This window comes from Scyliorhinus torazame, chromosome 1 (assembly GCF_047496885.1).
Source record: "Scyliorhinus torazame isolate Kashiwa2021f chromosome 1, sScyTor2.1, whole genome shotgun sequence".
Classification (NCBI taxonomy): domain Eukaryota; kingdom Metazoa; phylum Chordata; class Chondrichthyes; order Carcharhiniformes; family Scyliorhinidae; genus Scyliorhinus; species Scyliorhinus torazame.
In genome coordinates this window covers 257722084-257740275 of record NC_092707.1, presented here as the reverse complement: position 1 = coordinate 257740275, position 18192 = coordinate 257722084, and the positions used below count along the sequence as shown (strand labels likewise).

General features: G+C 42.3%; 1 protein-coding gene across 2 annotated transcripts in view; it reads left to right on the top strand.

Moving 5' to 3' along the window:
• The window catches only part of zbtb2b (zinc finger and BTB domain containing 2b), a 75578-nt gene extending 67531 nt beyond the window's left edge, over nt 1-8047 (top strand). For both annotated transcript variants that reach the window (XM_072505032.1, XM_072505041.1), the window contains exons 2-3: nt 2759-2940; nt 3547-8047. In XM_072505032.1, coding sequence (XP_072361133.1) covers nt 2768-2940; nt 3547-4948 — 1575 coding nt within the window. In that variant the 5' untranslated portion in view covers nt 2759-2767 and the 3' untranslated portion in view covers nt 4949-8047. The remainder of the gene's footprint in view (nt 1-2758; nt 2941-3546) is intronic.
• Nucleotides 8048-18192: the final 10145 nt, after the last annotated feature.

Sequence of the window (18192 nt, the reverse complement as noted above, 5' to 3'; positions counted from 1 at the left end):
CGGGACTTAAAGAAGCCAGCGAGGCCAGGAACCCCAAGATCGAAGGGTGCCCCGATCTCTGACTTCAATAAACCCCCCCCCCCCAAAGCATCGGAGCGTTCCCCCTCCTCATCACTGGCTCTGGCCCAACCTGCCAGCCCCCAAGCACCGGGGTCCTCCCCTCTCCCACCACCAAACCCATCCCCATTCATGAACATACACACATACGGGAAACCTCCTCCTCCCACAAATAGGGCTCCCCAGAGGGCCCAATCTTGGCACTGCCAGGTTGGACGTGCCAGGGAGCACTGCCCTGGTTATGTCCTGCGTCACACAGGGTGTATAACTCACTATGTGCCCCTGTGTGGTTATCACAACTGGTTTTCATTTTTGAAAACCAATAGTGATTTGCACCGGCATGATGTCATACTGGGTGGGTTGGAACATATGGTGGGTGCGAAAATAGTGGTGTTTAGCCCGCTAATCAGATTTAGCAATCTGCTAATGATAAGGGTGCGGACCTGATTGCATCATCGGTGGGGGCAGGGAAGATCACGTTCAGGATTCTTACTGGCACAAATCCCGTTTTTGGCCTTTTGTGAGATTTAGCAGCCATGATGGGATTTACGCCCACGGCTAGCACTGCTGCTAAATTCAGGCCTTGGTCATTACCAACTATTATGTTTCTTTTATGTTCCACCTTTCACAACCTCAAATTGCCAATTACTTTTTTTTCTTCTTTTTCTTCCAATTACATAGGAACATAGAACATGTAGTGCAGAAGGAGGTCATTCGGCCCATCAAGTCTGCACCGACTCACTTAAGCCCTCACTTCCACCCTATCCCCGTAACCCAATAACCCCATCTAACCTTTTTAGTCACTAAGGGCAATTTATCATGGCCAATCCACCTAACCTGCACGTCTTTGGACTGTGGGAGGAAACCAGAGCATCCGGAGGAAATCCACGCAGACACGGGGAGAACGTGCAGACTCCACACAGAGAGTGACCCAGCGGGGAATCGAACCTGGGACCCTGGCGCTGTGAAGCCACGGTGCTATCCACTTGTGCTACCATGCTAAATTAAGGGGCAATTTAGCGTGGCCAATCCACCTACCTTACACATCTTTGGGTTGTGGGCGTGAGACCCACACACACATGGGGGAATGTGCAAACCCTACTCGGACAGTGACCCGGGGGTGGGTTCGAACCCAGGTCCTCAGCGCCGTGAGTCAGCAGTGCTAACCACTGTGTCACCGTGCCCCTGCAAAGGGCCAATTACATCTCAGATACAGTATTTAAGTGCCTTTGAAAGTGTAAATACTGTTATATCATGGGAAATACAGCAATTTTACTGAAGCATGATTTCTCAGACTTTAACGTGACATAAACCCCAGTTTAAACCTAACTGTCTTAGTGGAAACTAGTGGGTTGGATGCATGTTTTACAAAAGGTTTGAGTTTGCTTACCACATGTCCTTTGATGGGCTTTCTATGATTGGGTGATCCACTTTCTCTGATTAATATGCAAGAAGCTAGGAAGAATACGCATGCCAATCATTTTACCTTGAGCCTCATCATGACCGTTCACTGATAAAAGTACAGTGCATTTGAGGAACCTTAGGGAGTGAAGCAAATGTACAAAACAACAAAGGGGTGATTCTATTCCTCTGTTCATGGTGTCATAGCCACAAGTTGATGGAACAGGAACAGCCATCTGAACCGAGTCAATTCCATCATTGGCAAGTCCATTATTCAGTGAAAATCGGGCATTGTACCTTGGTTCAGGAACTAATCCCCCATTTATAACATTGTTCCTATGGGAAAATACAACCCGTTTTTCAAGAACCAATTGTGTTGCAAGTCCAACGACTGCCAGTACTGATCAATTCCTGTGCTAAACAATGATTAATGGAATTGATGAGCGCATTGAAGCGCCTTTAAAGTTGGGCTTTAGTATTCCTCTGAAGATCAACTGCCAGTCACCAGCCCTGTAATTTCCAACCTTTTTTCCCTTTGTATTCAAATTAGTGATTATTTACACTGAAGAATAATTATAGATTTTTTTCTCTAATAATTTTGAAGTACCCAATTTCTTTTTCCCAATTAAGGGGCAATTTAGTGTGGCCAATTCACCTACCCTGCACATCTTTTTGGATTGTGGAGGTGAGACCCACGCAGACACGGGGAGAATGCACAAACTCGACACGGACAGTGGCCCAGGGCCGGGATCGAACCTGGGACCTCGGCGCCGTGAGACTGCAGTGCTAATCACTATGCCACAGTGCTGCCTAATAATAATTATACATAATGAAAATATTTTCCTTCCCTCAAGAATGTAGTAACTTACATTTATCGTACTTTTAGCACATAAATACTATCCTCGGTAGAATATGGTATATGCACGGTAATGTTATTTAAGAGTAAGGTATATTCCATCAAGGTAAGTCAGTGTTTTTTCTGTTTTAAAGTTCAGTTTTTTTTCTTATTGTGTGCTACCAAGGATAGTATTTCTCTGCTAAAAGTACTAGAAATGTAAGTTGTTGAATTCTGAGTATTTATGTGTAATACGTTGATTGCTGTAAAAAACATTTTAAACTTGATATCCAGCTGATTATATCAACAAATGTAAACAAAACGAATATTAAAATAGAAGAATAATCGAGGAATGTGAAACTTTAAATTACACTCCTAACGAATGCAAGGTATTGCAGCTTTGAGTTATCAATTCAGCTATTATATATTTTGTGTTTAATGTAGCTCCTTTCTTGTACTTTCTAGGGTTTAAATATGGAACTGGCTAATCATGGTTTAATCCTGCTACAACAACTAAATGCCCAGCGAGAATTTGGCTTCCTGTGTGACTGCACAGTGGCTATAGGTGATGTCTATTTCAAGGCACATAAAGCAGTCCTTGCCTCTTTCTCCAATTACTTCAAAATGCTTTTTATCCATCAAACCAGGTAATGCATTGACTTAGATGTTAAACTAAAAAATAATTGCATCTGTTGTGATTTGCATAAATGTATTTTTCTTCCTTTTCCATCTTCTTACCCCAATGGGCTTACCAAAACAGAAATGTTTTAATACGTGAAAATTCAGATACATTTTGACATTGATGGCACTAACTTGTCAGCCATGTGATTGCAACCCACCTCACCTGTAGCATGAAAGGTGTGTTCTGCTCACAGACTACTTTCCTCAAGTGACAAAGCTCTCCCTCTTCAACTGTGCTTTGTTTTGTTTAACTTTAAAGTGATTTTTGAGGGTGGCGCAGTGGTTAGCACTGCTGCCTACGGCGCTGAGGACCCGGGTTCGATCCCGGCTCTGGGTCACTGTCTGTGTGGAGTTTGCACATTCTCCCCGTGTTTGTGTGGGTTTCACTCCCACAACCTAAAACATGTGCAGGATAGGTAGATTGGCCAATCTAAATTGCCCCTTAATTGGAAAAAAATAATTGGGTACTCTAAATTTTATTTTTTTTAAAGTGATTTTTGTTTACTTAATTCTATTTGTTCTATTTTATGCCTCTGCTAATCTGAAAATATTTTAAAATTATTTTTTCACAGTGACTGTGTCCGACTGAAACCAACGGATATTCAGCCAGATATCTTTAGCTACCTCCTGCATTTAATGTACACTGGCAAGATGGCTCCCCAGATTATTGATCCTGTCCGCCTCGAGCAGGGAATTAAGTTCTTGCATGCATACCCATTGGTTCAGGAAGCTAGCTTAGCCAGCCATGGAGCGATTCCTCGTCCTGATCAGGTTTTTGCATGGACATCTTCACTCTATGGCATCCAGATTGCAGATAATCAAACCACACCTCAGAGTAGGTTATCGACAGCAGCAGAAAAGTCTGGACGAGAGTCTAGGTCACATACTCATCCTTCTCGAATGGAACAAGAACGAGGTGCAGAAGGTAACCAGCAGCATCCTCAGGGTGCACAGATTCTCCAACCTTCTCAGCATTTTGGGCAGTCATCTGTGGCACCTTTAGGCGCACAACAAGGCTTGATTTCTCCAGCTGGTCCCCCAACTGCTGAAGAACGATGTGAGAATATTCCCCTATTAGATGGGCAGCCAGGAATACATGCAATAGCTCACGTTAAGCCCAGTATTATGAAAAGGAATAGTGGTTTTCCAAAGTTTTATGTCTGTCATCTTTGTGGCAGAAGGTTCACTCTACGAAGCAGCCTGCGTGAGCATCTGCAGCTCCACACAGGAATGTCGCTTCCAGTTACTAACCCAACAGGAATGAATATGCTGGGACAATTGGTAGAGCCTGGGAAACCTACAAAAGATCCTGAAGAAATACCTGAAGCCGAAGTAATTAGTGATGGTGAACTACAACAGAAAAATGATTCACCAATGGCAGATGGCCAACTACAAGCCGAAACACCACCTCCATCAGACATTGCAGACATTGACAACATAGAGTTAGGGGATCAAGATAGGGAGGTAAAAAGGCGAAAATACGAATGCTCCATCTGTGGACGTAAATTCATCCAGAAAAGTCACTGGCGAGAGCATATGTATATTCACACAGGCAAACCATACAAGTGTAGTACTTGTGATAAAACATTCTGTAGGGCCAACCAGGCTGCCAGGCATGTGTGCCTTAACCAGAACTCTGATACCTATATGATGGTGGATAATAAGCAAGCGATGCTCACTGAAGGTTCCTCAGAAGAAACAAGTCAATCTCTAATGGATCCAGTGTACCTAGCAACAAACCAGTCAAACCAATCATACAAGTGCAATCTGTGTGATAAAGGTTTCTCAACTGCTAGTGAAGCTGTTCGGCATTCATGCCAAAACCAGAACTCTGATACCTTTGTTTTGATGGAAGGCCAACCAACAGTTCAAGGGGAGGGCTCTTCAGAAGCTTGTGAAGTGACTGAAGTGAGCCAGTCATTGTCAGAAACCGGGCATAATGTGGAGGATGGTCAGGCCGTTTTAGTCGAATGAAAACTCTTCATTTACTCACTTTTCAATGTGTTTCTTATAATGTACAATTCAAAACTAATAGTCGTTAGATATGAGGATGTTAAAAATTTATTTTCTAAATTAGATCTGAGCTTTCTTTGGTAAAAGCATGTCATTCATTATCCAAGGATCTTGTTACTTTTAAGAGGAAAATTCAGGTGGCATATTTGTATCAGTCAGTGTTTGCACTAGAATTCAGACTAGCCCCGGTCAATCATGAGCTGCTTTGGGACCAGGTTAGTACAAAGGAGACTGATGTATGTTGTTCTTTACTTGTACTGGTGTTGCCTGATGAGTACCTCCCTTGTGAAGTGGATTGAGTAGGAAAGTGGATTGCGTCGGAAAGTAAATCACATCGGTCCAAATGCATAGAAGTCATCACATCATGATATGTATATGCCTCACTGAGCAATTTTTTGCTCAGCCTCCCTGAACCAGGTCCACTCTCAAAACAAGTGAAAAAACTCCCGTTGAACTCTTAGGATTTGTACTCAAACAAAACGGTACCCAGTTTGAATAAAGCATTAGTGACTGACAGTTTCCAGAGGTCAGAGTGCAGCAGTTGACATTTTGTGATTAAACAAAGTTCCTGTTCTCTCAAAAGAGGCACAAGAGCTGTTGATAAATGTTTTTATGCTTCATTAATTATCAGCTGATCACTGAGTACACCCCATCTGTTGGTAGTATAATGCCGCAAATGACGAATCGTAAGGAACTTTAGTAAATAAGAGCAGGCCATTCAGCCTAAATAAACAATATGTAGACAGAATGTGGCATTGCTGAACCAGTAATGAATCCAGAGTATGGTTATACCCTGGGTGAAGTTGGCATATGACTCATTCTCTCAAAAGTGGAACAACAATTCAGTCAATATATTGGAAAAGAAAAATGGATGAACCTGGGAGGGTGAAGGTATTACAGTCATTCCTACGTCAACTAGAATATCCTTCTAATGAGTGAATCATATGTATGAAAAATATTTCCCAGATAAAACTTGTTTGATATGGTATTAAATACAAATCGCTCACATTTGGAAATTTTGTTTCTTAGATATTCGAGACCCGTTTTCCAGTGTGATAGAACAAAGTAGTGCTTTGGTGCTCCACGTTTTCTCTATTCACTTGTATAATCTTGTTTTTAAATCTGTTCAGTGTAAATCTGAATATCACTTTTACCTCACTTATTTACAATTTGCTCTTTGACATGTCTGTATAATTTGCTTTCAAGAATGGGGATGGGGGGATTTAAAAGTACATCTATGCATGCTGACTTCAAAATACAGTAGTAGTAACTTTAACTTGTTTTACAGAAATACTAGATGCATTATTTATTCAGTATTGTATGTCTTATACATTTTAGAGTTCTTGTATAAATACTGGAAAAAATCTAAGCTGAAGTACAGCAACCCTTAAAGAAAAAAATCTATCTTTCATCATTTCCAGATTAACTGTATTAGAGATTCATAATCTGCAAAAAGAAAATGACCGTAACATTGCTATCTTGACAGGGAAAAGTGGGTCGATGCCCTGAAAATAAATTAGTTTCTTGCTCAAACTACTTACTAAGTGTGCACATATACCAAAAATGTTAGCACTTGTCCTGTAGATATTTTATTAGCTGTGTTGAAATTTTCCCCACAAAGTGGCATGTGCGAAACATTGACCCTGATTGGAACAAAAGTGGCAATTTTTTTAATGCCCTATTAATTGAAGATGAGCAAATTTTAAGAATTGTGCTTGTGAAAATTGATTTTTCCATCTAGCTTATTTTTAGTTGTTAATTAGTACACATGCTAACTTCAGTACTATACTAGTGGGGTCCATTAGAACCAATAGTGTTAGAGTACTCTTATTGTAGACATGCACTAAAAACCACTATCTGAAGTACACAGAATGAACAAACATGATACTTGCTCAAACAAAATTACTAATTTTACCAATACATTATGAAAGGGTACACCTGACTGATACATTTGGAACTGTTACTTATAAATGCTAGTGATACAAGAAGCATTGAACCCCATGATATTTTGTTTTACTGTTTATTATTTGTAGTTTTGTGTCTATATAGTTATTTAACCACTTGTTGCTCAGTAAGCCCCCAGAGATATACTAAGGTATTACTTGCAAACCTTAATTCCTAAAACATGATAATGAAATTTCAAGAAATAATGGATGTAAATTGATCCATTGTTACAAGTTTCATATAGACTTATTATGACAGAATAAATATTTGAAATAAAGCTCAACTGCCTTAAAATACTTAATCATAACCATGATGTTCAGTGTCAAATCTATTATTTGCATTAATTATGGTTCAAATAAAGTGTAGTTTTGTTTAATCAGTATTTTGTAAAGCTTGTTTTGAGAGAGAATATAATGTAGTTCAGTCTGGTAAAATAAGTCCCAGATAAGGAAAGTACATTCCTTTTGTTCTAGTTAGCAATGAGTAAAACACTGTAGTACCCTTGACCAAAACAAATCGAGGGTTGGCCAGGTTAATTGGGGGCATAAACGTTTTCCTATGTCCCACAATGACTCTTTTAAGATTTTTCTGATCGTGTTTTAAAATATGTTTATAATAGTAAAGTCGAACTTTACATGAATTTTAAATTGCAGAGATTAAGAGCATTGTTTTCTGTGATACCTGCTCCTTACCAGCATTGTCAAAATTTGAAATGCATTGTACAGTGTTGCCTTTCTTTGTGTAACTTTTAAGTTGCTGCTCAAAAGCTAGCCAGTTCACCCGTATAATTGGGGCCTTATTTGACAAAGCATACATGCAGATTCCTTATCCTTGCTGTATACAGTAATAGACTACAGATTAGTTAGAAAAAAGTTGTGTATGCCTTGTTGACTAAGCCACAGGCCTAAATTTGAGCCTTACTTTTTTCAATGACTTGCCATTGTGTTTAGTCCTAAATACTCAAACTGAATACACACCGCACCTGTATTTGTCTTGATTCCATGCCACAACTTTACTGTTAAATCAAAAATTTTGTTAGTTACTAACTGTATAATGTGTAATATAACGCTGCCAATACCAAAGACTTGAATAAAACGAGCTTGGTAGGAACTGGAACTATTGTTGTGCTGTCTTGCTGAAATCTTTTTGCAGTACATTGTACGGATTACAGCTTATCGCTGATACTTCTGCTGCCACAAATTGAATAACAGCTGAATGGTATTACAAGATCGCAAGATAATTATAGGTGATGCTCATCTTGATTCATTCATCCAGAGAGATGCTAACCCTGCCTCATTAAAATGGGCAAAACCTTCAATATGCAATCTGATTGAGCAAAATTAAGTTTGATCCATACCTTGTCTGACTTGTGCTTAATGACCTATTGGTTTTATGAAGTACTGCTGTGCAATGGTTGGGCATGTTAAGCATCGGGTCTACTAAGACTGTTGGGTATCTTTCATCTTCATCCTTAAATATCTTTATGTGCATGTCTATTTTGTTTCCTATGTGTAGCAGTTGCCTTTGCATTAATTTTCACCTCCCATTGTTCTGTCTACTTAAATAACTTGGCCAACTCACTCTATAATTTTGAGCTGCCTCTTCTGCTTCCACTATCCTTCCTAATTTATTATCAAATGCAATTGTCACATTTTACATGGAGTTTCTGAATATACATCACTGGAGGGATCTCAGTTCCCTGCCCTGTGCTCCCTACTCTTAATAACTGCTCATTTCCCACTCTTTTATCAATTCCTATAATCCTAAAAGGATCCTCTGACTTTGGAATGTGGCAGAAGAAAGGCAGATAGGGTGGCGTTTCCTCCAGTCATCTAAGTGCCAATCCATACTGCCACTCCCAGAGACTCTGGAGTGATCGTGCTCTTTGACAGATATTCCATGCTTCCTGCCTCTAGGTTATTTTGTTGAATCTATATCAATTTTGGACCTATCTTTTGTTCATGTACTTGGAACCTTTACATCATGATCCATTTTGTTATTTAGTGACTCCTGCCCTATCATATTACATAATTTTTCACTGCCCCCACACCCCACATCATTTTTCCTGACCCTGCACTTGCGTAGTTATTAATTCCTAACATCGTCCAATTCTCGCCAGCACAGTCATCATGGAGGCAATCTACTAATTAATACCATCCTATTTTTTTCCCCAATTAAGGGGCAATTTAGCGTAGCCAATCCATCTAGCCTGCACATCTTTTGGGTTGTGGGGGCGAGACCCACACAAACGCGGTGAGAACGTGCAAACTCCACATGGACAGTGACCCGGGGCCGGGATGGAACCCGGGACCTCAGCGTCGTGAGGCAGCATATGCTAACCACTGCCCCACCATGCTCTCCTCTTAAGGAGGGTGTTCAGGCCCCTGATGCTGCAGGCTATGGGGGTGGGTGCCGCTGCGACAGGCCTGTGACTACAGCAGGCACCTCATCATTAAAATGTTCTCCGTGGCCAATGCAGAAGGGTTCCACTGATGATCCTGAAGTTGGTAGGAACATCAGATTGGAGGGGACACCCTCCTGAAGATTGTATCCTCTACGCTACTGTCACGAAGCATGCTGATGTTGTCTGTGAGCGTATCCCAACTTGGAACACCGATTTGTGGGAGTGTACAGTTTTGGTGTGAGGAGACAAGTCATGTGAATCTCCAGTGAGAATAAACAGCCTAGTTATTATTAAATTATTAAAGATTATTTATTAAAGTAAAGTAAGTACAAATAAACACAAACAGGACTTCTCTACTTGAATGCTATTACGATGTATGAATTATTAAACATACACTATTTATATAATTAAATTAATAATCTTAAATTAATTATATTAAATAGTGTATGTTTAATAATTCATACATCTTAATTGTATTCGAGAAGAGCAGTCCTGTTTGTGTATATTTGTACTTTCTTAGAATATACACCTGCCAAAACATCTCTATGACACCTGCACTCTGTAAGACTTCCCCATCAGCTTGTAGTTAACGCACAATACAGGATGATACTCAATTCTAGAAATGTCTTTTACTGGTCCAGTGAAGATATTTAAAACTGCCATTATGAAGGTGTTCTGCACTGCCTTGGTTCTTAAGACTTAGAGGCTTGTAAATGTGACCTTCAAGCCGCTAGCTGGAAAGCTAGCTTTCAGGCTTGGTGGCTGGAAACTGTCCAGTCTGCTTTCTGAGACTGTTGAATGCTAACTACCTCACTGACGTCTGATCGCCCGTCCAATTATGCCTTTGTTCCTCTTTGATTATGGCTTGTGTATCTGGCTGTCTGCCCCGATCAGCTTCCTTGAATATGCACTTAACACCTCATTCATTGCCCCAATCGTCAATAAGCTGTTTATCCTCATATGCTATTCACACTTGATTAATTTATTATAATAATCTTTATTATTGACACAAGTAGGCTTACATTAACACTGCAATGAAGTTACTGTGTCTACGCAGATTTCTACCTGTTGCTGGAGAACCTATTATGTTTTGTGGCCTCAAGTACAGTGGCGAGATGCTTTGATGTTGGTACAATATTGGCACAGGTTTCAAATGGCCTCTATGAAGCGGGCAACCAACCTGGTTCCCAGCCTACCCAGGGAAAGTCCCACAGAGGTGTAAATGCATTGGGGAGCTGTTCTGACAACTCCTCAATATTTTCCCAGGCCCGTGCCACCACAAAAAAAATGCAACCCGTTATGTTTTCTCTCCATTATTTAAAATAAATTTCAAGTACCCAATTCATTTTTTCCAATTAAGGGGCAATTTAGCGTGGCCACTGCACCTACCCTGCACATCTTTGGGTTGTGGGGGCGAAACCCACGCAAACACGGGGAGTTTCTCTCTCCATTGATGTCATAGAATCTCATTTGACCCATTGAGTCTGCACCGACTTGCTGAAAGAGCAGCCTACCTAGGCCCACGTCTCATCACTGTAACCCCACCTAACCTTTTTTGTATCATAAAGGGACAATTTAGCATGTCCAATCCACCTGACCACATCTTTGGACAGTGGAAGGAAACCGGACATTCTGGAGGAAACCCACGCAGACACGGGGAGAAAGTGCAAACTCCACACAAGACAGTCACCCAAGGAGGGAATCAAACCCTGGTCCCTTGCGCTGTGAGGCAGCTGTGCTAACCACTTGATTGTTTCCAGCATTTTCTAGTTTGATAAAAGTGCATGCATTCATGGTATTTGCTTGTGGGCTTCGGTGCCTGATATGGAGGACCCAGCATCGGGGAAGACCCACTGGGAAGTATTCCCCCTAACTTTTCAACCAGCTCCCTGTGACCCACATCACTTAATCACTTAGCTATGGGTGGGGGGAAGAAAGAGAAGAGACCCTCCTCTATTGTCTGGTAGGTGCACTACCGGTTCTCCAGCTGGCAGGCACGGCCTTGGTTGCCAACATTAGTAAAGAATTGGGTAGAATTTAATATCCTGCTTAACAAACATTCTTGTAAAGATATTAGACATAATGTGGATATTGGCACTATTTATAAAAGTTTGTGATTGGAAACGAGACTTAATTTAACGAAAGCTGCAAGAATCCGTGCTAGAATATTGAACGGGGTTAGAAGTTTACTTTTTAACCAATGAGTACCAATGGTGGATTGAATCCCCCGCCCCACGCACACAATGAGAAACGGGTGAATTAAGATTATTCCAGACTGGTCACGGTAACCTGTTCCTTTTCTCTTGCTCTAGCAAGAGCGAGCCCAAGGGCTCACAAGAACCTTTCATTTGAAAACTTACATATTCCTTCAATTTAACTCTGCACACTAGAACGTCCGGTCTCTTCACTCAGGGATTTTGAGCATGAAATTACTGTGTTGCATGAGCAAAGACCAGTAACCTGGCTGTGGGAGGGGAGGCAACCAATCCATGTTCATCCTCAGTATGAGCAATATGGCCCTGATTTCTATGGTTGTTTTCCAAGCAAAGGTTACTGGGATCATGGAGTAGTAACTTACAGCTATCAGCCACTATGGAAGTGTTCACACCTGTGTGCTGTATCAATGTATAGAATCAAACATAGTCCACCATGAATTACAATACAACCAAAGAGGCAACTGCAGTCACCTGGCTCATGAGATTTTCCAAGTTCCACTAACTTGTCCTGGGCAGGGTTGAAGATTTCACAGAGACACCCACTGATGGGGCTTCACTGATTTAAGTTTTGCTGTCCCACGCATCCACAAGCATGAATTAAATGCCTCTGTGGCAACATATTTGATAAGGTACTACACAAAAGGCTCAAGGGGCTGAATTTCCTACTCCTGCTCCCTGGTTCTTATGTTCTAAGAATAAAGGAGCGGAATATTATTTAAATACAGAAAGCTGCAGCACAGGGATCGAGGAGCTATGGCGTTGGGGAGAGTTATAGAACAAAGAGATCTAGGAATACAGGTTCATAGCTCCTTGAAGGTGGAGTCGCAGGTGGACAGGGTGGTGAAGAAGGCATTCGGCATGCTTGGTTTCATTGGTCAGAACATTGAATACAGGAGTTGGGACGTCTTGTTGAAGTTGTACAAGACATTGGTACGGCCACACTTGGAATACTGTGTGCAGTTCTGGTCACCCTATTATAGGAAGGATATTATTAAACTGGAAAGAGTGCAGAAAAGATTTACTAGGATGTTGCCGGGACTTGATGGTTCGAGTTATAAGGAGAGGCTGGATAGACTGGGACTTTTTTCCCTGGAGCGTAGGAGGCTTAGGGGTGATCTTATAGAGGTCTATAAAATAATGAGGGGCATAGATAGTCAACATCTTTTCCCAAAGGTAGGGGAGTCTAAAACTAGAGGGCATAGGTTTAAGGTGAGGGGAGAGATTCAGAAGGGCCCAGAGGGGCAATTTCTTCACTCAGAGGGTAGTGAGTGTCTGGAATGTGCTGCCAGAGGTAGTAGTAGAGGCGGGTACAATTGTGTCTTTTAAAAAGCATTTAGATAGTTACATGGGTAAGATGGGTATAGAGGGTTATGGGCCAAGTGCGGGCAACTGGGACAAGCTTAATGGTAAAAACTGGGCGGCATGGACTGGTTGGGCCAAAGGGCCTGTTTCCATGCTGTATACTTCTATGATTCTATAAGTTCAGCAGGTAATTGGGAAGGCAAATGGAATGTTGGCCTTTATTTATAAGGGAATGGAATATAAAAGTAAGGAAGTCCTGTTAAAACTATACACGGAACTAGTTGGACTACACATGGACAATCGTGAAGAGTTGTCCCCTTCTCCAAGGAAATATACACTGGCATTGGAGGCCGTCCAGAGAAGGTTCCATTCGGTTGATCCTGGGTATGGAGGGAATTTATGAGAGATTGTACTCTTTGGCATTTAGAAGTATGAGGGGCAAAGAGTCAGGCAGTATTGCAGAAGCAGGGGAGCTGCAGAAGGACTTGGGTGAGGCTAGTAGTGGCAAATGGAATACAATGTGAAGTGTGAGGTATGCAGTTTGGAAGGAAGAATGGAGGCATAGACTATTTTCTAAATGCGAAAAAGAAATCCGAAGCACAAAGGGACTTCGGAGTCCTAGTTCAAGATTCTTTTAGGGTCAACGTGCAGGTTGTCAGTCATTAGGAAAGCAAATACAATGTTAGCATTCATGTTGAGAGGGCTAGAATACAAGAGCAAAGATGTACTTCAGAGGGTGTGGAAGGCTCTGGTCAGACCCCATTTGGAGTATTGTGAATAGTTTTGGGCCCCGTATCGAAGGATGTGCTAGCCTTGGAAAGGGTCCAGAGGGGGTTCACAAGAATGACCGCTGGAATGAAGAGCTTGTCATATGAGGAGCGGTTGAGGACTCTGGGTCTGTACTTGTTGGAGTTTAGAAGGATGGGGGGGGGTTATTGAAACATGATACTGCGAGGCCTGGATAGAGTGGACATGCCGAGGATGTTTCCACTTGTGGGGAAAACTAGAACCCTAGGGCACAGCCTCAGACTGAAGTCACGATCCTTTAAAACAGATGAAGAGGAATTTCTTCAGCCAGAGGGTGGTGAATCTGTGGAACTCTTTGCTGTGGAGGCCATGTCACTGAGTGTCTTCAAGGCAGAGACAGATAGATTCTTGATTAATAAGGTGATTAGGGGTTATGGGGATAAGGCTGGAGAATAAAGATGAGAAATGTATCGGCAATGATTGAATGGCAGAGCAGACTTGATGGGCCGAATAGCCTAATTTTGCTCCCATGTCCTTACATTATGGGGACAGATTGGATTCTCAGGGGGCTTGGCAGGGAACATGCGGAGATTTCCTCTTGGGAGAGTCTAGAACCAGAGGTAACCCTTTTTAGACAGATGGAAGAATTTCTACTCAATGGTGGTGAATCTGTAGAATTTCTTTCCATAGAGGGCTGTAAAGGCTGGGTCATTCAGTCTGTTCCAGGCTCAGACCAGTTTTTAAAGAATAAGGGAATCAGGATAAGGCAAAAAGTGGAGTTGAGGATTTTCATCAGATCATTCATGATCTTGAATGGCAGAGCAGACTTTTTTTTTTTAATTAAATGATTTCCCAATTTTTTTTAGATTAAGGGGCAATTTAGTGTGGCCAATCCACCTACCCTGCACATTTTTGGGTTGTGGGGGTGAGACCCATGCAGACACGGAGAATGTGCAAACTCCACACGGACTGTGACCTGGGGGCCAGAATCGATCCCGGGTCCTCGATACTGTGTAGTAGCAGTGCTAACCACTGCCACCACAGACTCTTATAGGCTGAATGGCCACTTCCGCTCCTACGATTTGCATACATCCTTTATCTTTGTCCAATGAATCCACATTTTGTTTTTATAAATTTAGAGTACCCAATTGGGAAATTTAGCATTGCCAATCCACCTAACCAGCACATCTTTGGGTTGTGGGGGTGAAACCCACGCAGACATGGGGAGAATGTGCAAACTCCACACGGACAGCGACCCAGGGCCGGGATTCGAACCCAGGTCCTCAGTGCTGCAGTCCCAGTGCTAACCACTGCACCACACTTGAATCCATATCTTAGCACACTTACGCACATAAAAAGCAAGAGGGTAGCCAGGGAAAGGGTTGGCCCACTGAAGTTCAGGAGAGGGAATCTATGTGTGGGGCCAGAGGAAATGGGTGAGGTACTAAATGAACACTTTGCATTAGTATTCACCAAAGAGAAGGAATTGGTGGATGTTGAGTCTGGAGAAGGGTGTGTAGATAGCTTGGGTCACATTGAGATCCAAAAAGAGTTGTTGGGCGTCTTGAAAAATATTAAGATGGATAAGTCCCCGAGGCCTGATGGGCTCTACCCCAGAATACTGGAGGCAAGAGAGGAAATTGCTGAAACCTTGACAGAAATCTTTGGATCCTCACTGTCTTCAGGTGATGTCCCGGAGGACTGGAGAATAGCCAATATTGTTCCTTTGTTTAAGAAGGGTAGCAAGGATAATCCAGGGAACTACAGACCGGTGAGTCTTACGTCAGTGGTAGGGAAATTACTGGAGAGAATTCTTCGAGACAGGATCTACTCCCATTTGGAAGCAAATGGATGTGTTAGCGAGAGGCAGCACGGTTTTGTGAAGGGAAGGTAGTGTCTCACTAACTTGATGAGATTTTCGAGGAGGTCACAAAGATGATTGATGCAGGTAGGGCAGTGGATGTTGTCTATATGGCCTTCAGTCAGGCCTTTGACAAGGTCCCTCATGACAGACTGGTACAAAAGGTGAAGTCACACAGGGTCAGCGGTGAGCTGGCAAAATGGATACAGAACTGGCTCGGTCATAGAAGGCAGAAAGTAGCAATGAAAGGGTGCTTTTCTGATTGGAGGGCTGTGACTAGTGGTGTTCCACAGGGATCAGTGCTGGGACCTTTGCTGTTCATAGTATATATAAATGATTTAGAGGAAAATATAACTGGCCTGATGAGTAAGTTTGCAGGCGACTAGGTTGGTGGAATTGCGGTAGCAATGAGGACTGTCACAGGATTCAGATCGTTTGGAGACTTGGGTGGAGAGATGGCAGATGGAGTTTAATCCAGACAAATGTGAGGTAATGCATTTTGGAAGGTCTAATACAAGTAGGGAATATACAGTGAATGGTAGAACCCTCAAGAGTATTGACAGTCAGAGAGAGATCTAGGTGTGCAGGTCCACAAGTCACTGAAAGGGCAACACAGGTGGAGAAGGTAGTCAAGAAGGCATACGGCATGCTTGCCTTCATTCGCCAGGGCAAATTGGCAAGTCATGTTGCAGCTGTATAGAACCTTATTTAGGCCTCACTTGGGAGTATAGTGTTCAATTCTGGTCGCCACACTACCAGAAGGATGTGGAGGCTTTAGAGAATGCAGAAGAGGTTTACCAGGATGTTGCCTGGTATGGAGGGCATTAGCTATGAAGAGGTTGAATAAACTCGGTTTGTTCTTACTGGAGGTTGAGGGGCGACCTGATCAAGGTCTTCAAAATTATGAGGGGCATAGACAGAGTGGATAGTAGAGACTTTTTCCCAGGGTCGAGGGGTCAATTACTAGGGGGCATAGGTTTAATGTACGAGGGGTAATGTTTAGAGATGTATGAGGCAAGTTTTTAAAAAATATAAATACAAAGGGTAGTGGGTGCCTGGAACTCGCTGCCGGAGGAGGTGGTTGTGGTTGAAGCAGGGACGATAGTGACATTTAAGGGCCGTCTTGACAAATACATGAATAGGATGGGAATAGAGGGATACGGACCCCGAAAGTGTAGAAGATTTTAGTTTAGACAGGCAGCATGGTCGGCGCAGGCTTGGGAGGGCCGAAGGGCCTGTTCCCTTGCTGTACTTCTTTGTTCACTCTGCACCTAGGCCATCTCAAACAGCTGCTGAACAATACTTTGAAATGCAAGCTGCTTGCACATTTGCAGCAACCCAGCGAGCTCAACCTACAGCCATTGAAAAGACAAGAAAAACCTCAATAAATTTGATAGATGAAATTTAACAAGAACAATGTAAAGCGATAGCATAAGCTTTAAGCAAAAGGCACAGAAACACAATAACCATGTGCTTCATGCTGGATCTTTGAATATTACTACAAAAGGTAGTTCTGCATTTGATCTTCCCTGGTGCTACTCTGAAGCTGTGAAAAGTGAAGTCATGCCCCCTTTTTAAAAGCACTAGTTGCCATAAAACAAGGTCCCAATCACTTGGACAAGCTGGGAGGTGTGGGAAAAGAGGTGTGATGTCATCAATTGGGCAACAGGGAGTTCAGTACTATAGTTACTGAGGAGTTAGACGTGGTTTTAATTCTTAAATTTCCTGGCTAATTATTCTGGTAAGAGAGTTGGAACCAGAGTGTCGAATGGTTCCAAGTGGAGGGTAATTGCTGATTGGAAGCTTGACCTTGTGCAGTCCTTGTGTGGGGGCCCCAGCTGATCTGGGATACTTACTGGGTACGATCTGGCCAGAGATCACAAGTCCTGGGCCAATGTCCCCAATCAAGCAGATGGGACTGTCGTTCTCCTCAGCAAGACTGGGCCTCCAACAGTACTCTGCTGCACTGTAGTCTTAGCATATGATTATGTACAGCACGAGATATTACCACTTTGCTGAATTATAAATTAGGGCAAAAGGCAAGCGGAAATGAAGATTAGATTTAACAACCAAGATTAGAGGGAAATTAAAAGATAGTGAAGAGAGGGGGAAATAATTTTCACCTGTGGAATAATTTCCATCATCCAATGTGTCTTAGAGGAGATGAAAACAGAGGAATGGATGCCAACTTATGAGAGCTCTGAGAAAGGGGACAGAAACTTGGTGAGAAAATATTTCAGGTTTTGAGAGAGAAGTTAGGGGGCTGCTTGGTACAAGGTTTGCAGGGGTTGGTGTGGAGGGGAGGTTAGGCAGTTTAAGGGTGGCTGATGCAAGTTATTGCACATGGAGATTATACTGAAAATGATTCCCTTCTTTCCTTTCAAAATGTCCCTTTTCTGTGGGTTATGGTTATTGGCAAAATAATTACTTAATAGTTGGGGGGGGTGCTCAGGATGAGTTTTCATACAGCGAGTTATAGGCTGGAATGAACACCTGAAAAAGGTGGTTGCAGCAGATTCAAAAGCAACTAAAAGGGAATCGAATTCCTACTTGGGGAAAAAAGGCTACAGGGAAAGAGCAGGGGAGTAAGGCTATTTGAAGCTTAATGGGCTGAATAGATGTTTGTATTGTTCAGAGTAGTGGACTGATTTTCCACCTCATGGCAACCATTAACAGTCAATCACTCACAGCACAGACCCACACCATGTACAATAAGGAAACCACAAGGAAG